Source organism: Carcharodon carcharias, chromosome 5 (assembly GCF_017639515.1).
Source record: "Carcharodon carcharias isolate sCarCar2 chromosome 5, sCarCar2.pri, whole genome shotgun sequence".
Lineage (NCBI taxonomy): Eukaryota > Metazoa > Chordata > Chondrichthyes > Lamniformes > Lamnidae > Carcharodon > Carcharodon carcharias.
Window position 1 is genome coordinate 142,064,586 of NC_054471.1, and position 23,462 is coordinate 142,088,047.

General features: G+C 41.8%; 1 protein-coding gene across 7 annotated transcripts in view; it reads right to left on the reverse strand.

Annotated features, from left to right (window-relative positions):
• map3k7 (mitogen-activated protein kinase kinase kinase 7) overlaps positions 1–23,462 on the reverse strand; it is a 138,805-nt gene that overhangs the window by 24,433 nt on the left and 90,910 nt on the right. For all 7 annotated transcript variants that reach the window (XM_041188043.1, XM_041188041.1, XM_041188042.1 and 4 more), the window contains 2 exons: positions 20,131–20,195; positions 10,651–10,765 (listed from right to left, as the gene is read on the reverse strand). In XM_041188043.1, coding sequence (XP_041043977.1) covers positions 10,651–10,765; positions 20,131–20,195 — 180 coding nt within the window. The remainder of the gene's footprint in view (positions 1–10,650; positions 10,766–20,130; positions 20,196–23,462) is intronic.

The window sequence follows — 23,462 nt, forward strand, 5'->3', positions numbered from 1 at the left end:
TCTATTGTACCAATGCCCTCTTTGATTAACAGTGCTATCCCTCCACCTTTACCTAGCTTCCTATTCTTCTTGAATGTCATGTGCCCTTCAATATTAAGGACCCAATCTTTGTTGTCCTGCAGTCACGTCTAACAGATTATATTTATTTACTTCAATGTGGGCCATCAATTCATTTACTTTGTTATGAATGCTATGTGCATTCAGATAGAGACCCTTCAGTTTTGTCTTTTTGTTACCTTTGTAACATCTAGTCTTGACTGTTGATGTATTCTTAGGTTTTTTCTCTGTCCCTTCCTGCCATTCTCTGACACTCATTTCTCATATTACTATTTTGCTCTCCTGTCTTGACTCTATACCTTGAATTGCTACCTCTACCTAAGCTTGATCCTTCACTCCCCTTGTTCAGTTCAAATCCCTCTCTACTTCCCTAGTTATGCAATTTGCAAGGACACTCGTCCCAGCATGGTTCAGGTGTAAACTGTCCCAATGGTACAGACCCCACTTTCCCCAGTATTGATGCCAGTGCCCAACAAACCAGAACCCACTTCTCCCACACCAGTCTTTGAGCCACGCATTCGTCTCTCCAATCTCTTTTGCCTTATTTCAATTTGCACATGGCTCAGGTAATAATCCAGAGACTATTACCTTTGAGGTTCTGCTTCTTAATTTGGTATCTAGCTCCTCATACTGACTTTGCAGAACCTCTTTCCTAGTTCTACCTAAGTCATTGGTACCTACATGGACCACAACAACTGGATCCTCCCTCTTCCATTGTAAATTCCCCTCCAGCCCTCAGCAGATGTCCCGAACCCTGGCACCAGGCAGGCAACATAGACGTCGAAGCTCTCGCTCTTTGCTGCAGAGAACAGTGTCAATCCCCCTCACTATACTATCTCCTACTACCACGACATTCCTTTTTGCTCCCCCCTCTTGAAGGGCTTCCTGTACCACAGTGCCATGGCCAGCCAGCTCATCTACCTTGCAACCTTTTCTTTCATCCACAGAGGTTGTGAGCACCTCAAACCTGTTTGACAATTGCAAAGCCTGAGGCTCCTCCCCTACTGTCTGCTCAGTCCCATTACCTGCCTCACTGACAGACAAATCCTCCTGTCCGTGACTGCTGACCAGAACAGATGACCCTCTTCAAAACAGAGAAACTGGGGGTTATCTTTACATTCCAGAACCTCCTGGAATAGTGAACAATTCTGGGAGATGAGAGCAGGACTCAACAGTGCTTTATGCGGCTTTATGTAGCTAGAATGAATGACTGAATCACTACCTGCCTTAAAATGCTCAAATCTGCGTTCCCTGGACTGAAGGATTGTCACCAGGGTGAGAAAGTAATGGTTTTAATTGAGACAATGGCATCAAAGGTGAAATGAAGGTGTAATAGAGCAGATTGGTAGCTGCAGAAATGTCATGGCGAATAAACAAAGGCTAGGCAGTTGAGAAGTGTCATGAGAAGTGGTTATGATTGATTTGATTACTTGATTATGATAATTCATGACAGATTTACATTCTGCCTTACTCAAATGAGTTTATGCAGAAACTTCAGTGTAACTTCACCTTGGCAATTTCCTGGTCGCAGCCCTAGAGCTAACCCTGGCAAGTACTTTGTAATTAGCAAATTTGACTGCAATATTCAGCATGCAAGTATGAAAGTTAGCTGGAATGGAACATCATGAAAATCCCATACATATATGCACTTCGTGTAATATAATAATTAATTACTTCCTCCTGTCACAATGTAGCATTTCACAGGCTGGAGTTTCAGCTTTAAAAAAAAGGGTTTGCATTTATAAAGTGCTTTTCACAACAACCAGATGCCCCAACTGCTTTACAGCCAATGAATTATTTTTGAAGTATAACCATAGTTGTAATGTAGGAAACATGGCAGCCAATTTGCACACAGCAAGTTCCAGCAAACAACAATGTGATAATGATCCGATAATCTGTTTTTGTGATGTTAGTTGAGAGAAATATTGGCCAGGACACCTGGGATAACTCCCCTGCTCTCCTTCAAAATAGTGCCATAGGATCTTTTACATCCATCCGAGAAGGCAGACTGGGTCTCGGTGCAACGTCTCATCCGAAAGCAAGTTGTGAAGAGGACATAAGGAGTATACAAGGGGACATAGTGAGGTTAAGCGAATGGGAAAAGATCTGGCAAATGGAGTATAATGCAGGAAAATGTGAATTTGTCCATTTTAGCAGGAAGAAAAAAAAAGCATGTTATCTAAATGGTGAGAGACTGCAGAGCTCTGAGATGCTTAGGGATCTAGGTGTCCTAGTGCATGACTCAAAAATTAGTATGCAGGCACAGCAGGTCATCAGGAAAGCTAATAGAATATTATCATTTATTGTGAGGGGAATTGATTACAAAAGTAGGGAGATTATGCTTCAGTTGCACAGGACACTGGGGTGACCACATCTGGAGTACCATGTACAGTACCGGTCTCCTTATTTAAGGAAGGTTGTAAATGCATTTGAAGCAGTTCAAATAAGGTTTACTAGACTAATATCAGGAATGGGCAGGTTGCCTTATGGGGAAAAGTTGGATGGGCTAGGCTTGTATCCACTGAAGTTTAGAAGAGTAAGAGACAACTTGATTGAAACATATAAGATCCTGAGGGGTTTTGACAAGGTGGATATGGAAAGGATTCTTCTTGTAGAAGAATTTAGTACTAGGGGCCATTGTTTATAAATAAGGGGTCGCCTATTTAAGACAAAGTTGACAAAAAAAAATTCTCTCAGAGGGTTGAGAGTCTTTGGAAATCCGTTCCTCAGAAGGCAGTGCAAGAAGAGTCTTTGAATGTTTTCAAGGCAAAGGTTGATAGATCCTTGATAAACGAGGGGGGTGAAAGGTTATCGGGGGTAGGCGGGAGGTTACAGTCAGATCAGTCATGATCTTATTGAATGGTGGAGCAGGCTTGAAGGGCTGAGTGGCCTACTCTTGCTCCTAACTTGTATGTTTGTATATATGTTCGTATAACACCTCCAACAATACAGCACTCCCTTAGTATTGCAGTGGATTGTCAGCCTTGATTTTTATGTTCAAGCCCTGGAGTGGGGCTTGAACTAGGAACGTTGTGATTCAGAGGCAAGAGTGCTTCCAACTGAGCCATGGCTGATACACAAATCAGGAAATTGTGGCCAAAATATGCTTGAAATTGCGCTAGTTAAATAAACTATAATTACCACTAAAATTCATTTGCATAATCAAAAAAGTAGTAACTTCCATGATCCAGCTCACTTGGGCAGCATAATAGAACATGATTGTTTGTTCTTCTTCAGTCCATTAAAAATTATTCCCTGATGCATTTAAAAACGGTAACCTGGTGCAGTTTTATTAATACAACTGGTAATAGTTTTAACTGTAAAAATGTGCATTTTTAATAAGGGTGCCCAATCCTCCATGAGCAGGTTTAAAATCACTGAAAATAACTTTACAAAACATGGAAGCACTTAAAAGTTTAATTGCTGCAAAATTGTCTGTTTCTTAGTAAATTAACTATACTATGATAGGGAAAAAAAACTATTAAAAAGGGTTTCATCATGCCTGTGTGCCTAAGAAAATGAGTGTAATCTGAAGATGCTTCCTGAACCAGCACAATCAATGGAATTGTACAATTTTTAACCTAGGAGCGTTCCCAGTCTTATGGCAGGGCCTGACCTGGGTGAACTGTATCTTGGACGAGTATAAAAGATGAACGCAAGTGGTTCTGGATGAAACTTATGTTTAAAATCCCTTGATTTTTTGCAATTTGGTTTGCTCAATTCTGCCAGGATTGTGCTCATATGCAAGCAGGAGTAGACCATTCGGCCCCTCGAGCCTGCTCCACCATTAAATAAGTTCATGGGTGATCTGATAGTAACCTTAAATCTGCATCCTGCCTACTCCCAATAGCCTATCACCTCCTTGCTTACCAAGAATCTATCCACCTCTGCCTTAAAAATATTCAAAGACTCTGCTTCCACCGACTTTTCAGGAAGAGAGTTCCAAAGACTCATGACTCTCAGAAAAAATTTCACCTCATCTCCGTTTTAAATGGACGACCCCTAATTTTTAAACAGTGACCCCTAGTTCTAGATTCTCCCACAAGAGGAAACATTGCCTCCACATCCACGCTGTCAAGATCCTCCAGGATCTTAAAGGTTTCAATCAAGTTGCCTCTCACTCTTCTAAACTCCAGCAGATACAAGCCTAGCTTGTCCAATCTTTCTTCATAAAGCAACCGCCCATTCCAGGTATGAGTCTGATAAACCTTTTCTGAACGGCTTCCAATGCATTTATATCCTTCCTTAAATAAAGTGACCAATACTGTATGCAGTAGTCCAGATGTGGTCTCACAGTTCTCTGTATAACTGAAGCATAACCTCCCTATTTTTATGTTCAGTTCCCCTTGCAATATATGATAAAATTCGATTGACTTTCCTTATTACTTGCTGTACCTGCATACTAGCCTTTTGCAATTCATGCACAGACACCCAGATCCCTCTGCATCTCAGAGCTCTGCAATCTCTCAGCATTTAGATATGCTTCTCTTTTATTCTTCCTGCCAGAATGGACAATTCCACATTTTCCCACATTAATTCCATTTGCCAGATCTTTGCTCACTTACTTAACCTATGTCTTTTTGTAGCCTCCTTATGTCTTCACAAATTATTTTCCTACCAGTCTTTGTGTCATCAGCAAATTTGGCAACCATCCCATCCATTCCTTCATCCAAGTCATTTATATAAAATGTAAACAGTTGAGGTCCCAGCACTGGTCCTTTTGGCATACCACTCATTACGCATTGCCACCCTGTAAAAAACTCATTTATGTCTACTTTTGGCTTCCTGTTAGTCAGCCAATCTTCTCTCCTTGCCAGTATGTTGCCCCATACCATGAGCTTTTATTTTCTGCAATAACCTTTGATGTGGCACTTAATCAAATGCATTCTGGAAATCTAAGTACAGTACATCCACTGGTTCCCCTTTATCCACAGCACATGTTACTTCTTCAAAGAACTCCAATAAGTTGGTTAAACATAATTTCCCTTTCACAAAACCATGTTGATTCTGACTGTTTACCTTGAATTTATCCAAGTGCCCTGCTATAGCTTCTTTAATAATAGCTTCTAACATTTTCCCTATGACAGACGTTAAACTAACTGGCCTGTAGCTTCCTGCTTTCTCCCTCCCTTTTTGAATAATGGAGATTGCCACCTTCCAATCGAATGGGACCTTTCCCGAATCTAGGGAGTTTCGGAATATTAAAACCAATGCATTAACTATTTCACTAGCCACTTCTTTTAAGACCCTAGGATGAAGTCCATCAGGATCCAGGCACTTGTCAGCCTGTAGCTCCAACAATTTAGTCAGTACCACTTCTTTGGTAATTGTAATTTTCCTGAGTTCCTCGCTAACTTCCATTTCCTGATTTATAGTTGCTTCTGGGATGATACTTGTAGCCTCTATAGTGAAGACTGATGCAAAATACTTGTTTAATTCATCTGCCATTTCCTTGTTTTCCATTATCAATTCTCCAGGCTTAATTTTTATAGGACCAAAGCTCACTTTGTTAATTTTTATAGGACCAAAGCTCACTTTGTTAATTTGTTTCTTTTTAAACTATTTCTGGAAAATCTTACTATCCGTTTTTATATTTCTGGCTAGCTTTCTCCCGTGTTAAGTTTTCCCTCCTTATCAATCTTTTAGTCATCCTTTGCTGTTCCTTATATTCTGTCCAATCTTCTGGCCTTCCACCAATTTTTGCATAATTATATACTTTTTCTTTAATGGTTTCACTATCTTTAACCTTTTTGGTTAACCACAGATGGTGTGCCCGTCCCTTGGACTTTTTCTTACTTGTTGGAATGCATCTATTCTGTGTATTCTGAAATATCCGCTCAAAAGTTTGCCATTGCATTTCTATTGACCTATCCCTTAACCTAATTTGCCATATTACACGAGTTAACTAGCACCTGCCTGCCAAGCTTCACTGTTGCAATCAAATTTGCCTAACTTAGATAAAAGCAAAAAACTAGGGATGCTGGAAATCTGAAACAAAAACGAAACAAAAAATGCAGGAAAAATTCAGCAGGTCTGACAGCAACTGTGGAGAGAAAGACAGAGTTAACGTTTTGAGTCCGTATGACCCTTCTTCAGAGTGAACGGGCAGTAGAAATGTGGTGAAATAAATACTGTTTAATGGGGGGGGTGGAACATGTGAAGCTGGATAGAAGGCCAGCAATAGGTGAAGGCAAAGGAGAGACTGAGAAAGGTGTCATAAACAAAAGGTCAAAGGGTTGTTAATAGTGGTACTGGCTAAAGGAAGTGCTAATGGTGACATTAAGAGTGGAAAGCAGAATGTGATAATGGCAGGGCCAGGGTAAGCACTCAGGAAAGTGACAAATGGCCCTAGTAGGGGGTGTGGTGGGGGGAGGGGATGGTGGTGGGAAAAAAGATCGAAAAGGCTAAAAGCTGGGGATAAAACAAAGAATAAAAGTGGAAATAAATTTTAAAAATAATGAAAATAAACGGGGGAATAAATAAAAAAAAAATAAAAAATAAAAATGAATAAGAAAAAAATGGGGTGGGGGGCTGAGGGGGGGAGATCAAAAAAGAGGGTGACGATGGAGAAGAGAATTCATGGTCTGAAGTTGTTGAGCTCAATGTTAAGTCTGGAAGGCTGTAAAGTGCCTAATCGGAAGATGACGTGCTGTTCCTCCAGTTTGCGTTGAGCTTCACTGGAACATTGCAGCAGGCGAAGATGGATATGTGGGCATGAGAGCAGGATGGTCTGTTGAATTGGCAAGCGACTGGAAGGTCTGGGTCGTGCTTGTGGACAGACCGAAGGTGTTCTGCAAAGCGGTCTCCCAGTCTGTGTTTTGTCTCACCAATGTAGAGGAGACCACATTGGGAGCAGCAAATGCAGTAGACCAAATTGAAGGGGGTGCAAGTGAAGCGCTGCTTTACTTGAAAGGAGTGTTTAAGCCCTTGGATGGTGAGGAGGGAGGACGTAAAGGGGCAGGTGTTGCACCTTCTGCAATTGCATGGGAAGGTGCCATGGGAGGGGGTTGAGGGTGATGGAGGAGTGGACCAGGGTGTCCCAGGGGGTAACGGTCCCTACGGAGTGCTGATGTGGGGGGAGGGTGGTGAAGGGAGGATATGTTTGGCAATGGCATCATGCTGGAGTTGGCAGAAATGGCAGAGGATGATCCATTGAATACGGAGGCTGGCGGGGTGAAGTGAGGACAAGGGGGACCCTATCCTGATTCTGGGAGGGAGAGAAAGGTGGGGTTTGAGGAGCTGTAGTTGAGGTAGCTATGGGAGTTGGTGGGCTCGTAATGAATATTGGTGGACAGTCTTTCACCAGATATTGAGACAGAGGTCAAGGAAAGGAAGGGAAGAGCAGGAGATGGGCCATGTGAAGGTGATGGAGGGGTGGAAATTGGAAGCAAAATTGATAATTTTTTCCAGATCCAGAGGAGAACATGAAGCAGCACCAAAACAGTCATCGATGTACCGAAAAAAGAGATGTGGGAGGGGGGCCCCCCCCGAGTAGGACTGGAACAAGGAATGTTCCACATACCCCATAAAGAGACAGGCATAACTGGGGTCCATGCAGGTACTCACAGCCACACCTTTTATTTGGAGGAAGTGAGACAAGTTTAAGGAGAAATTGTTCAGTGAGAGAACAAGTTCAGCCAGACAGAGGAGAGTAGTGGTGGATGGATATTGTTCAGGCCTCTGTTCAAGGGAGAAGTGGTGGGAAGAAACTGGAAGAAGGGAGAGAGAACGGTCAAGATAGGAAGAAGTGAATTCCATGGGGCAGGAACAGGCTGACAGTGTGCTTACCCTGGTCCTGCCATTATCACATTCTGCTTTCCACTCTTAATGTCACCATTAGCACCTCCTTTAGCCAGTACCACCACTATTAACAACTCTTTGATCTTTTGTTTATGACACCTTTCGCAATCTCTCCTTTGCCTCCACCCATTGCTGGCCGTCTATCCAGCTTCAACTGTTCCGCCCCCCCTTAAACAGTACATATTTCACCACATTTCTACTATTCTTTAGCTCTGAAGAAGAGTCATGCGGACTCGAAATGTTAACTCTGTCTTTCTCTCCACAGATGCTGTCAGACCTGCTGAGTTTTTCCTACATTTTTTGTTTTTGTTTGCCTAACTCAGAGTCAGTCATAGGCCAATAAAATGATTAGATTAGTTTAATTGAAATAGCAAAGCTTGCCCAATGTTTCCAAACCCTGCATCTACTTTGTGAACAGGAATTACACTCATAAAGGCCCCATTGTTTCTGCAGGCTTATTACCTACCTCTTATCTATATGCCCTTACACCTTCCTCTATATCCTGGATTTCTAAAGGAACTATAACAGATAGTTTTAACAATGCAATTAATTCTAACATTTAAAAGTAATCAGGGCCACTGATTTGCAGGTTCCACTTAGGTAAAAAACTGGAAATCATCAACATTCCTACAGTAAAATGCTGTTTGACTTTCACAGCCACTGCAATTCAGTGAGATTTCACATTATGTAGCATAAGAACGCACATCATCTAATGTAGAGTGAGCAGCATGATGGGTAATATGCCCTCATATAAAGTGCAAACAGTGGATCTCGCTTGCAGGCTGCAGGCCTCATCAGCTTCTTTCACATGCTGCACCACTTCACCCCATCCCGCTTGCTCAACCACATCCCTGCCATTAAACCTCTCACCCTGGGATACCATTTCTGATTAACTCAGTCCACAGCTCCCTCAGCTTCACACTAATCCGGCTTTTATTTCATCCCTGAATATTCCCTGAAACCTTTACTGCCCTCACTGCCTCTCCTTTCTGCAGCTTGGTCCCTCATGTCCCCACACCCACTATCCATTACTTTGCCCTGTGTTACTAGCCCTCACCCTCCCTCATATCCTCTTGCCCAATCATTTAATCTTTGAGTTGTGATTCTCTATCCTTTGAATGCCCATTCCTTTGCCCAATCAGCCACTGCTCCTACAGATAGAGTCATAGAGGTCTACAGCAAAGGAAAAGGCCATTTGGCCCATCGAGTCTGTGCCAGTCAAACAAGTACTTAATATTCTAATCCCATTTTCCAGCACTAGGCCCATAGCCTTGTATGCCATGATCTATGCTAGATCTAGCCTAGATATCCCCCTTATTACCCCTCTGCCTGACCAAAGGTCATGTTTCCTTCAGCTATAATCATCAATTCCCCCATCTGCCTCTACCTAACAGTAAGTGCAGCACAAAGGCAGGAGCAATGATTGGGAAGCAAGGCAGTAGGCTAGAAAAAGCTACGTTAAATAACAGACTTACAGGAATTGGAATAACTTGGAAACCCAACAAGATAGGAGGCCTGTTGTAATGCAACAGGAAAATGTTTACATCAGGTTTCCTATTATAATTGCTGACACAGGATTTTTGCATTATAAATTTTGATACATTTACTTAAAAATTATGGCACAAAAAGAAAGGGTAATTTTGACAGTGTATGTACCATGCACATGACTAGACGGTCTCCTAGTCGACGGTGCATATAGGGAGTCAAGCCCAAGTGTTGTCCTTAGGTTAAGCTGGGTCATTGAGCAGAGGATAAATGGACTAACACCAAAAGTAGACTGAGGCAAAAAGCTAGAGGGGGAAGATAAAGTATGCTGAGATGGAAAAAGAAATGGAGGGCTGGATTTTATGCATACTTACTGGTATGTTTGAAGGAGTGGGGGCTCATAAAATGCGGCAAGGGGCCTGCCTGCTGTCTCCCCACTCGCCCCTGACATGTCTCATATTTTATGGGGGACAGTGGAGGAATCGGGTGGCCTGTCCAACTTTGGGCCTATTGAGGCCCTTAAGTGGCCAATCAATGGCCATTTAAACGACTCATTCCACCCCTGCCACTATTTTACCAGCAGCAGGGAGAGGCCCATGCCGAGAGGATATCCTGGCAGCTCTTACTGGAGGGGCTGGCGTCAGGAAAGTTGGGGAGGAGGGGTTGTGTGTGTGTGTGTGGAGCGCCCCCTACCAACAGAGGCAATCGGGTCGGCCAGCAACTCTTTAAGGCAGGACTGACTGTGAGGCAGCCAACTATTTCTTTGGCAGGCTCTTGATCAACTTTTTAAGTCAGTGAGCAGGGAACAAAGCGCTCTGTAAAATCAAGCCCCGAGTATTATTAAGTTGAATGAGGGGGCAGAAGAGAGGAGGGTGAAACGACAGGAGTAGCGGGTGGGAGAGGAAGGAGAAATTGAGGATAGGTTGGGGCTAAAAGGTGGAAAGGGAGATATATGCCTCCACTCAAGGGAACTTCAAACACTGGTCCAGATCTCCAGGCAAGGAGGAAGCAAGGGATCAGGCTGCATCATGGATTTATAATGGGAAAATAGACAAAATATGACAAAGAAAGATCAGATGGCACAAAGAGGAAGTGCATGCAGACTTCTACTATATTTTAGCTAAAGATCACGCAGACAAGGCATACAAAATGTAGTCATCACACTTTTCCTGTTCTCCACATTTCCCTATATAATGTACGTTCGCCTCAGGTTAAAATTAAACTGTATGTCATTTTGGTCATGCTGTTTCTGCCAAGAAAATTGCATTCTATCAACTTCACTGTTGTAAAACATAAGTCAAAGCGAACCTGTTGACTCATCTGGTGTCCATGCATAGTTGCGGGTAGCTTTCTCAGAAGGAGTGCCTGTGGTGGTGATCATCCTCACGCTTGGACTAGACGACCGGCTGCTGTTTCTGCTGCCCTGCATGTGTGAACAAAAGAAGTCAGAATAAATTTCTCATCATATAAACCTGGTTTGAATGATTTAAATTTTTTTTTTGATAAACAATTAAAAGCTAATAATTACCTTCAGATAATCAAATTAGCATCTTTATTCAATATACAAAGAGCTTCAGCATAATGCACCTTTCAATAGATCTGCTTCTGCTTTAAAAGTACTCTTAAGATGTTTTTCAAATGTATAGGTAATAAAATAATTTCTGAACTGATTTCAATGTATTAAAAAAATTAGGGCAACTTTGCAATTAGATATTCAAGATTGTTATGCTGCCTCAGGGTTAAAATCCGTTAGAAAAAAATTCCACCATCAGAGGGGGAAAAAACAAATTGGAATAAAGAATGAGAACAAATGTAATTTGTTTTCACACCTCGGTGTGATCCCATCTGTGACTTGATACCCGTTTGTAGCATGAAAGGTAATCATTACCAACTGTAAGCAGTAGATACCACTGTGAAAAATTATTGACCTACTGTGAAGATTACAAAATGGAAACAAAGAATACATTGGGGGTTAGGGTAAAAGCAAGGTGCTGGTTTAGGAAAAGTGATAAAACTGAGGTAGAACAATTATTTAAATCTTATTAAAACTTATTAGAAACAACAGCCCGGATTCTCAATAGTAATGACTGCAAAACTATCCGCGCTCGCTGTCATTACTCCTCTGAAACTAACAGCAACTTCTGGAATCCTTTCAGTTCAACTTTCAGTTGCCAAGGCCCTAAACTCTGGAACATCCTCTCTACGTCTCTCAGTCTACCTTGCTTTCCTCCTTGCTTTCTGTCTTGCACACATCAGGACAAATGCAAGAATGCCAAATTTCAAACAATCACAATTTATACTACAGGGGAAATAGGGGCTGACTGGCTGGCAAGCTGACTCTGATTGCACAAGGGCATTGCCATGGAGAAAGCAATGGGGAACTATAGGCTCTCCAAGCTACTGGGTAAATCAAAAAAAGGCATGAAGCTTAAACATATTCCTTTTGTTTGCAGAAAACAGGTCCCATTGTATAAATGTATGTCACTCCTAGCAAGTGTAAATAAGCCATGTTACAAGCATGACTGATTACCTTAAATTGTATGTTAGTATAGCTATTAGTATAATCAGGATTGTTCAGCCCAACCACAGAATCACAACTGACAGTAGATGTTTTGTTTTGGGGTTTTGCAAGCACGGGTTAGTTGAGACTGTACTCCACCAATGACAAACCTTGCACCTTTTTACAATTACTCGGGAGCCTATAGTTCCTCATTGCTTTCTCCATGGCGACATCTCAGCCAATCATGGTTGGCCTGTCAACCAATCAGCACCCTTTCTTCCTATAGTATAAATTGTGATCGTTTGAAATTTGGCATTTTTGGGTGGGAATTTCCGCACCTGCCCGCTGCCGGGATCTTCCTGTCCTGCCGCAAGTCAATGGACTTCTGGCTAGGGTGCTGCCGCCTCGCCCACGGCAGGTCCCACCTGCAACAGGGACAGAAAATCCCGGTCCTTGCGCTTGTCCTGATGAGTGCAAGGCAAAAAATTTGGGAGAATAAGTCTTTCTTTTCAGCAATACGCATTAAAGCCTATCCTTTTACTTTGGTCATCTGTCCTAATAGCTCCTTACAGAGACTGGTGTCATATTTTGTTTTATAATACTCCTGTGAAGCACCTTGGGACGTTTTATTATGTTAAATGTGCCATATAAACTGCTGAGGGCACATACTCAGTTAAATGTGGAAATCCAGAAGTTCTCAGTGATTTTATGCTTCTCCAGAGGGTGTTATTAACACTGGAATCAGAAAACTGACAAGAAATTCCTCTCTTTATGTGCTTAGTCTTGCTGTAAACACCCTTAAGTTACAGCTTGTTGAATGAATAACTGGGGTTTTAAATGGCATATTAAGTTCATAATTACTACTATCCAGCCTCAGTGTGTCTGAAAGAGTCAGAATGTCAAATGTCTCCATTATGATAAGAAAGTCTACAAATTTTTAAAAATTATTTCTTTAAAAGTTTGATATTTTAATTTTTATCTTAATCTCATTGGTATTTCTTAATCATTTATTTTGCTACCTGAAAAATTTAACACTTAAAAGTGAAGGGTTTTTCAACTTGCTAGCTTGATGTCTGTGAGAATACATGAATGTTATTGGCTGCCTATCCTGCTTCAGGACATCAATATTGCTGGACACCTGGAAATTTTCTTGACTGGACGCCAAATCCAAACTGATGTTGGGAAAGAGGAAGCAATGTCACAGAGATAGCTAGGTTTTTGAATTGGATTTTCATTTCTGAGTGCAAAATCTAGTGCCATGTTTTATGCTTCCCCATTGTGAGGTTATATAAGCTGGCTGAGCCACACAGACCAAGAAGTCCTAAGTTGAATAGCCAGTCATATGATATTAGCTACTCTCATGAGGGATGAAAATAGGGGTGGAGGAAGGAGAGGTGCAACAGCTCGTCTTAACCCTACTGTGTAAAAGAAGATTTGCCACGTTTCCTGATTCCGATGGCTGTCTATTGACCAATGGTGGAGGCAAGCAAGAGTGAAATTTAACGTCCTCCCTGTGGTGAGTTTGATGGCAGGGGCAGTTATTGGACAGGAGGGTGATGGGTAAGGACCCTGCAACCTTACCATGTCCACTCCAATTAACTCTGTGGCAGGAAGGCCCGTGAATGGATTTCTTGCCCCTCCACCAATTAATGCCCACTGAACGTTTGGGGGGTGGGGGGGAGTCAGTGGGGAGCTTGCTTACGGGGAGCACAAGGAGCAAACCCATGTGGGATTGCTTGCAGGTTCCTGGGGGTTCCCTCAGTATAAGGCACTCGGTCACTCACCTGCGACCTGGGATCCAGCGATGATCCTAGACCCCGTGGTGCTGCCGTTCTCTAGAACTGCAGACCTCTGAGTGGCAGGCCACTCTTAATGTGATCATAAGACACAGGAACAGAAGTAGGCCATTTGGCCCATCGAGTCTGATCCGCTATTCAATGAGATCATGGCTGATCTGAAAATCCTCAACTCCACTTTCCTGCCCTTTCCCCATAACTTTTGATTCCCTTACTGATTAAAAATCTGTCTATCTCAGCCTTGAATTCCGTAGGGATCGCTCCCTCCGGGACACCCTGGTCCACTCCTCCATCACCCCCTACTCCTCAACCCCCTCCTATGGCACCACCCCATGCCCACGCAAAAGATGCAACACCTACCCCTTCACTTCCTCTCTCCGCACCATCCAAGGACCCAAACACTCCTTTCAAGTGAAGCAGCATTTCACTTGCATTTCCCCCAACTTAGTCTACTGCATTCGTTGCTCCCAATGTGGTCTCCTCTACGTTGGAGAGACCAAACGTAAACTGGGCGACCGCTTTGCAGAACACCTGCGGTCTGTCCGCAAGAATGACCCAAACCTCCCTGTCGCTTGCCATTTTAACACTCCACCCTGCTCTCTTGCCCACATGCCTGTCCTTGGCTTGCTGCATTGTTCCAGTGAAGCCCAACGCAAACTGGAGGAACAACACCTCATCTTCCGACTAGGCACTTTACAGCCATCCGGACTGAATATTGAATTCAACAACTTTAGGTCGTGAGCTCCCTCCCCCATCCCCACCCCCTTTCTGTTTCCCCCTTCCTTTTTTTTTCCAATAAATTATAAAGATTTTCCTTTTCCCACCTATTTCCATTATTTATAAAAAAAAATTAAAAAAAAAACCCCACTAGAGCTATACCTTGAGTGCCCTACCATCCATTCTTAATTAGCACATTCGTTTAGATAATATCACCAACTTTAACACCTGTGTGTTCTATTGTACTATTGTCGTTGACATCTTTTGATGATCTGCTTCTATCACTGCTTGTTTGTCCCTACAACCACACCCCCCCCCACCTCTCTCTCTCTCTATCTCTCCGCCTCCCCCACACACACCTTAAACCAGCTTATATTTCAACTCTTTCTTGGACTCGAACTCAAGTTCTGTCGAAGGGTCATGAGGACTCGAAACGTCAACTCTTTTCTTCTCTGCCGATGCTGCCAGACCTGCTGAGTTTTTCCAGGTAATTCTGTTTTTGTCTTGAATATACTTAATGGCCGAGCCTCTAAAGCCCTCAGTGGTAAAGAATTCCACAGATTCACTACCCTGAGAAGAAATTCCTCCTCATTTCTATCTTAAATGAGTGACCCCTTGCCCTGAGATTATGCCCTATGGTCCTAGACTCTCCCACAAGGGGAAACGACGTCTCAGAATCTACTCTTGTCAAGCCCCCTTTGAATCTTATATGTTTCACTCATTCTTCTAAACTTCAGTAAGTACAGACCCAACCTACTCAACCACTCCTCATAAGAAAATCCCTTCACACCCGGGATCAATCGAGCGAACCTCCTCTGATCTGTCTCCAATGCCAGTTTATATATCCTTAGATAAGGGGACCAAAACTGGTCTCACTAATGCCTTGTACAATTTTAGTAAGACTTCCCTATTTTTATACTCCATTCCCTTTGAAATAAAGGCCGACATTCCATTTGCCTTTCCTATTACTTGCTGAACTTGTATGCTGGCTTCTTGTGATTCATGCATGAGGACCCCGAAATCCCCATGCTGCAGCTTTCTGCAGTCTTTCTCCATTTAAATAATACTCAGCTCTTCTATTCCTCCTACCAAAGTGCATAACCTCACATTTTCCCACATTATGTTCTAACTGCCAAGTTTTTGCCAACTCACTTGTCCTATGTCCCCCGTAGACTCCTTGCGTCATCCTCACTATTTGCCTTCCCACCTATTTTTTGAGTTATCCGCAAACTTGGCAATAGTACATTCACTTCCCTCATCCAAGTCACGAATATATACTGTAAATAATTGTGGCCTCAGCTGATGTCTGTGGCACTCTACTAGTTTCAGGTTGCCATCCTGAAAATACTCTCCTTATCCCAGCTCTCTATCTTCTATTAGTTAACCAATCTTCTATCCATGCTAATATACTACTCCCAACACCATAGGCTCTTACCTTGTTAAGTAGCCTTATGTGTGGTAACTTATCGAATGCTTTTTGGAAATCCAAATATATTACTTCTACTGGCTCCCCTTTATCTATTCTGCTTGTTACCTCCTCAAAGAATTCAAATAAACTTGTCAGGCATGATTTCCCCTTCATGAAGCCAAGCTGACTCTGCTTGATTATATTATGCATTTCTAAATGCTCTATTACATCCTTTATAATAGACTTTAACACTTTCCCCAATGACAGATGTTAAGCTAACTGGCCTATAGCTATTTTTTTTTGTCTCCCTCCCTTTTTGAATACGGATGGTACAGTGGCAGTTTTACAATCCTCAGGGGCTTTTCCAGAATCTAAGGATTCTTTGAAGGTTACTACCAGTGCATCCACCATTTCTGTAGTTACTTTCTTTAATATCCTAGGATGCAACTCATCAGGTCCAGGGGGAATTATTGGCCCTTAGCCCCATCAGGTTCCCTAGCACCTTTTCTCTAGTGATGGTTATATTCATTTCCTCCCCCCACCCCTTTTGCCCCTTGATTATTTAGTACTTTTGGAATGCTATTAGTGTCTTCGATCGTGAAGACTGATGCAAAGTATTTACTCAACTCCTCTTCCATTTCCATTATTATTTCCCCAGCCTCATTCTCTAAGGGGCCCATGTTCACTTTAGCCTCTCACTTCCTCTTTAAGGAAGCTCTTACTGTCCATTTTTATGTTACTGGCTAGTTTACCCTCAAAGTTTATTTTCTCCTTCTTTATTTTTTTTGCTCCTCTTTTGTCAGTTTTTAAAACTTTCCCAATTCTCTAGCTTACCACTAATCCTTATCACGCTGTATGTTTTTTCTTTCAATTTGATAATATCCCTAACTTCCTTGGTTAACCATGGTTGGTTTATCCCTTTTCTGGAATCCTTCTCCCTCTCTGGGATATATCTTTTTTGTAAGTCGTGAACTATTTTCTTAAACAAATCGATAGAGTGGACAGGTTTCCCTTAGTGGAGAATTCTAGAACCAGGGGACATAGATTCAAGATAAGTGGCAGAAGGTGTAGGGTGGACATGAGGAAGAACTTTTTTTACGTAGAGGGTAGTGGGTGTCTGGAATTCGCTGCCCAAGTTGGTGGTAGGGGCAGAAACTCTAAACTCTTTTAAAAAGTACCTGGATCTCAACCTTAAGTGCTGTAAGCTGCAGGGCTATGGGCCGGGTGCAGGAAGGTGGGATTAGAAAGGGCACCTGGGTGTCCTCGGGCGGGCATGGACAAGATGGGCCGAATGACCTCCTTCTGTGCCTGTAACTTTTCAATGGCTCTATGGTTTACCATTGTTCATCAACCATCTTTTCTGCTAAACTCTTTTCCCAGTCCACTCCAGATAACTCTGCCCTCATTGTTTTGTAATTACCCTTAAGTTTAGCACAGTTATTCCTGAATGAAGTTTCTCACTCTCAAACTGAATGCTAAATTCTATCATGTTATGGCCACTGTTTCCTAAGGGATCTTTTACTCCCAGATCATTTATTAAAACCTGCCTCACTACACATTACCAGATCCCAAATAGCCTGATCCCTGGTTGGATCCACAACGTATTGTTCTGGGAAACTGTCCTGAATATACCTATGAATTCTTGCTTGTGGCTACCTCTACCAATTTGATTTTTCCAAGTTACAAGAAGAATACAGTCAGCCATGATTAATATACTGCTTTTATATTCCCTCATTATCTTCTGATTTATTCTCTTTACTACAGTATAGCTACTGTTAGTGGGGGGGCTATAAACTAATCCTACCAGTGTCTTCTCCCCCTTGTTATTTCTTACCTCCACCCATATGCATTCTACGTTTTCTGATCCAAGATCATTTCTTGCTATCGTACTTATTCCATCTTGTACTAACAAAGGTACCGCACCACCCTTTCCTTTCTGTCTGTCCTTTTAAAAAGTCACATACCTCTGTATATTTAGTTCCCAACTTTGATCTCCTTGTAACCACATCTCCATTATGGCTATAAGATCATACCCATTAACCTCTATTTGTGCCGTTAATTCATTTATCTTGTTCCGAATAATATTTGCATTTAAGAGCCATTAGTTTTGCTTTTTTACCAATTTTCTCCCTTTGACCCTATTTGCTGCTTTTTAAAAAACGTTTGCACGTTCTGTTCCTTCCTGTCACATACTAGGTATCATTACCTAAGTAGCTGCCCTGCAATGCCACCAAATCCTTTTGCTTTGTACTCCTACGTATCCCCTTTCCAAAACCCTACCCCCTCCCTGTTACTGAGTTTAAAGCCCTCTCTACAGCCCTAGTTATTCGACACTGGGACAGCTCTCTTCTACCCCAGTACTGGTGCTAGTGCCCCATGAACTAAAATCCATTCCTCCCATGCCAATCTTTGAGTCATGCACTTAATTCCTTGATTTTATTTACCCTATGCCAATTTGCCCGTGGCTCAGGTAATAATCCCAAACTTATTAGCTTAGAGATTCTGTTTTTTAATTTAGCTCCTCACTGTTCAAATTCTTTCAGCAGAACCTCCTTTCTAGTTCTGTCGACGTCATTGGTACCAAAGTGGATGATGATAATTGGATCCCTCCCCTCCCACTCCAATTTCCTCTCCAGCCCTGAGGAGATTTCCTTAACTCTGACACCAGGCAGGCAACACAGCCTTTGGGGCTCATACTTCCGGCTGCAGAGAACAGTATCTATCCCCTAATTATACTGTCCTCTACCACTACTATGCTTCTATTTCCTCCCCCAACTTGAATGTCTCCCTGTGCCACAACGCTGTGGTGAGCTCTTGGCGGGTGGGACCACCGCCCCTAAGGTCCTTGGTCATGGGGAAGGCCTGCTTCTGTCCAGTTAAGTGTCCAAATGGCACTTAATATGTCAGGCCTTCCCCAAAAGAGGTAACACTGGGCTCTAGTGGGCTCTGCAGCCAGCAAATAAGAACCCCATCACCTCTATTAAATACCAGCCTGAGTGTGGGTATCAGATGAGAGCAAGTTGGGCCTAGTTATGATACAATCAAAACTGAATAGCATTCCATCAATCACCAGGACCATATGAATAAAGACCAAAGCAGTTTTCTGGTTTTCATGGGAAAATGTACAGAATCATGCAATGCAATCCTAAAAATATGGGTTGAAGATTTGGATCCTCTTCTAATAAAAATGGAATTTAACTTATTTAGCTATGATAGATTACTAGAAATCATATTTTGGGTGAGGTATCAAGAGTGTCGCACCTGTGAATTTAATGCATTTAAGGGCAATGGGAACAGAAGTAAAAGCATGGTTATCATTTCTCTGAACTTTATTTTGTAATTAAATCAAAACTCTACATGACACAATATCATGGTTTATTCCTTCAACTCATGTTGTCAAAAAATACTACAGCAGTATTATAGGAATCAGCACAGCTATAACCACGTCACCCCAAGCATATCATTTTATAATGCATATCCTATCTGATATTTGGATGGTTAATAAATTTGAAGCGATTACACAGCAAACATTGATCCTTCAATATCACACCAAATACATGCTGCCTTGCAATGATCAACCTTAGAAAGTAAGGAAATTTGCACAAAACTGTTCCCCCAAAATCTGAAGTATACAGCAGTCACTTTAAAAGCAATACCTTGGAGTTCAGGTGTTATACGGACAGGCATCTGATTCAATTAAATACCATCACCCCCAGATGTATTTGTTTACATTGTTCTGTGAAACTAAAAAATATGTTCCTGCTACCTAAAGAGTAGGGTCACAATAAGCAAATAAAAAATATACAAAATGACATAGGTAAGTTAGAGCCAGAAAAAAATAAATCAAGCCAGTGAATTTAAGAGAAAATTAAATGTTAAAATAATTATTAGAAAAATCTTGCAGGCAGAGGGAAAATATTTAGAATGTGATAGGTAGGGTAATGGCAACAAAAACATTAGGGTTGTTATTATAGAGCTGAAAGGTCTAATGGGAGAATTTGGGAACTGAAGGGGCTAAATCTCAATTGGCTTCTGCTTAAAATATTTATCCAATGTTTCCTTAAAGGATGCAATGGTCTTTGTGCCCCTGCTCTTACTGAAATGGGAGCATGAAATTTGTAGCTCTGTGCTGAAGCCCACAATTAATTTGTTGTCAATCAAGCATGTGGGGTAAGTGCCAATGGTACCAATTCAAAGATTTCATACTGTGTCTTCCTTAATACCAAACACCTTCCTTTTCTGATCCAATATACGAAATTCTAAAATTTTAATTATTACACTAAACTAACAATTTTGAGACCATTAACATACCCAGTAGGCCTTAGAGATGCTGTCAGACCAAATTACTTTAAATGAACAAGTCTTACCTGATTAGATTCTGTTCCAACAATTGTTAGGTCCTGAATAGACCTACGCCTTTGCTGTTCACTGCCTGTCAAACAAAAAAAAGGCAATAATTGTCCAGCAGCAAAATAGCACAAGCACAACTGTTGCAGGTGGAGCCCGGAATCTCTACACATAGAGAGTGAGAGAGAGAGAGAGCGAGGGAAAGAGAGAGACAGAGAGAGAGAGAGAGAGAAAAGAAACAGCTGCAATGATCTAACTAGGAACACACTGCCTTGTCAACATAAACTAAAACCCCTATTACAGTAACCACTCCTACCACATGAATAGCTACTTCAATTCCTCCGCCATTTTCTGTCACGTGTTCAAATAGACCATATGCTGGAGGCCAGTGCTGATGACGGCAACTATTTAAGGGCTCTTACGTTATGGTTTGCAAGAACTGGACTGCTGACATAAGCCCCTACTTGTGCTAAGCTTTGCTTCTTGCTCTGAGACGTCCTCCCATAGCCTTCTGCTTCAGTCATCTCAACTTACATTGTGGGAAAGAAAAAAAGATTCTTCTGCAATTTAACTTGTAAACAGTACATGATTAAAAAAGAGAGAATATTTAGCCCAGAGCCATTCAACAGAAAAAGCTCCTGTAAAACCATTCTCCAAAACAGGTGGAAAAAAAATCTCATCTCAGAATCTAACAGAAAGCATTAATTTTCTCTCATAGGCCAAGCAGCAGCAATTATCAAGTGCAGGTCCCTTTCAATCTTGCATAGACACTATATTTGGGGACAAATGTATTTCAAATGAACAAGCAGATAGATCTCACTGAAATTAAATCTTGCATGCAATGATATTTACAAAAATTCACAAGTTTAAAAAAAATATTGCTGGCAGCTTTTTTTTGACCCTGTCTAGTCAGGTCATAATAACTTTTCTACAATGACAATGTGATCATTTACTTCGACAACGTCAAACAGGTCAAACATTCCAGAATCTTTAGTGGTGCCTAAATGTCAGTCAGCTTTTCAGAGCCCTAAGGTTTTGTAGTGGCTTAATTGGTAAACAAAGATTGATAGATAGTGCCAAATGGCTGTCAGTCTGGATCATAGAAGACTTCTTTTGGGAAATGTCCCAGACAAGATAAGATTAACCCATGATACTCAGGGACTGTTAGTGTTGCTTGAAACTATGAGGGATCTCAATCAACTTTTGATTTACTTAGTTGAGTAACATGCAATTAGCTTGCCGATGTTGGTTAGTACAGGTGAAAATAGAATGGATAATCTCTTTTGCCCCAGAACTGATTTTCATTATTTGAAGTTTTTCTCATTTATGAAATTCCAGTTTCGCACAGACAGTTCTTTTAAACTGATTAAAAAGTGGATCCTTATGCAACAAGGGCATCTCTCATTACCTTAACAGATAGTCAAGTTACAACTAACACAGTAATATTTAGCATGAATCTTTCGAGTATACGTAATAAACACTCTCCCACGCCAGGCTATAAGTTTTTGTAAAGATGTAGTAGCCATGCATAATATACACCTCTCACTTCTGCCTTTTGAAAAGTATTGTTTTACCATGATTAAATTACTTCTTGCAAGATTGCCAGTGCAGCGGGAAAGGGTATATTGACCTGGATTTTGCAGACAGCACCAAACGAGCTATGCTAGTCATTGATTACACTTACTCCTGCTCACAGATTTTCTATCAGTGCCAGCTGTGGCTCAGTTGATGGCACTCTCGCCTGAGCCAGAAGATTGTGGGTTCAAGTCCACCCCAGGACTTGAGCACAAAATTCCAGACAAATACTCCAGTGTAGTATGTTGGTAGTGCTGAAATATCAGAGGGGCTGCTTTTCAGGAGGAAGTGTTAAAGGCCCCATCTGCCCATTCAGATGAACACAAGAAGTCTCATAACATTATATTGAAGAGAAGTTGTTGGGGTTATCCTAGCTGTCCTGGCCAATATTTTATCCATTAATTCACAGCTCAAAAATAGGTTGTCTTATCAGGTTATCTTATCTTTAACACATTGCTGCTTGCGGGAGTTTAATGTGTGCAAATTGGCTGCCATGTTTCATAAATTACTACAATGAACGACTTCAGTTCTAAAATTCCAGCATCTGCAGTACTTTGTTTTATCGTTTTTACTTCTAAATTACTTAATTTTCTGTAAAACTCTTTGAGATGTCCTGTGATCAAGAAAGGCATTATATAAAAATTGCAAGTCTTTGTTTCTCTTCTTTTGATGGGTTTTTGTACTAAAAATGGCAGATACAAAATTGATTTGGTACAGCGCCCTCTACAGGAGGCAGGGCAAGCAACAGTGTTTCACCTTGACCAGGGCTGCTGCTGGAGGATGCACGCTCAATACCCATCAATCTCCTAGCCCTGGCAAAGTAAATTAATAAAAAAAAACTTACCTTGCCTTGAAGGGCACCTCAGCATGGAGGTGCCTTCCTTTTCTTCATGCAGCCTCAGAAGAGGACACCCTTCCCAGCCCTGTGATTAGCCCAGCAGCTCTGCGAGGTGGGCCGTTGGTCCTAGCAGCAACCTCTTAATTGGCCACTGCCAGTAATGCTGCCCAGAGTCTTGCCACCCATCCCTGCAGGCTCGGGTCCTGCCTGGCAGTGAAACATTCTGCCCTTAGACCCCGCAGCTGGAATTTTGTCAAAGTTAGAATAGTTAATCCAATGCCAATCATGCACAAAGGGGAATAAAGAGAGGGAAAGAAAGATATGAGAGAGAGAGCGAGAGAGAGAAAGATATATAAAAGAGTCAAGGAATTTTGGTACTTAAGATTCATCGCTCTTAAAAATTAATTTGGATTGGAATGGACAAGTCCTAACTTTTTCAGGAGTTTAGTGGCTATCACGTAAGTGCCACAATTTCACACTTGTTCCAATGCTGAATCTCTCTCTGAGATACCATTATAGTGCAGCTTTTGGAGGGCTAGTGAAACTCGGACAGCATTATGCTGATTCCCATGTCTATGCATGTGCGGTCACCTGAAGTTGCTCCCTGCTCTTTAATAATGGTGAGTGCAGATAGCGTCACCATTATTTCTACGCAACATCTGGCCATTATTCAGTACATTGATGTGCATAGCAATACAGCCTCTGTAGGTCAGTTCCAGGTGAACGAAGGTAATTTGTGACTGTTGTAATAGTGCAATAAAAAACTGGGAATGTAATCACAAAAAAGACAGCTAAATATCAGCAGCTTTTCTGAGTTCAAAGAAAACTTGCTGGTAGAGGTCAACAACAGATAGGAGGGAGGAACTGGGGGAGAACCAACGGCAGTGAAAATTCCCACAGAGCAAGGTCAGTCTATTAAACAGTGAAACAGCACTGGTG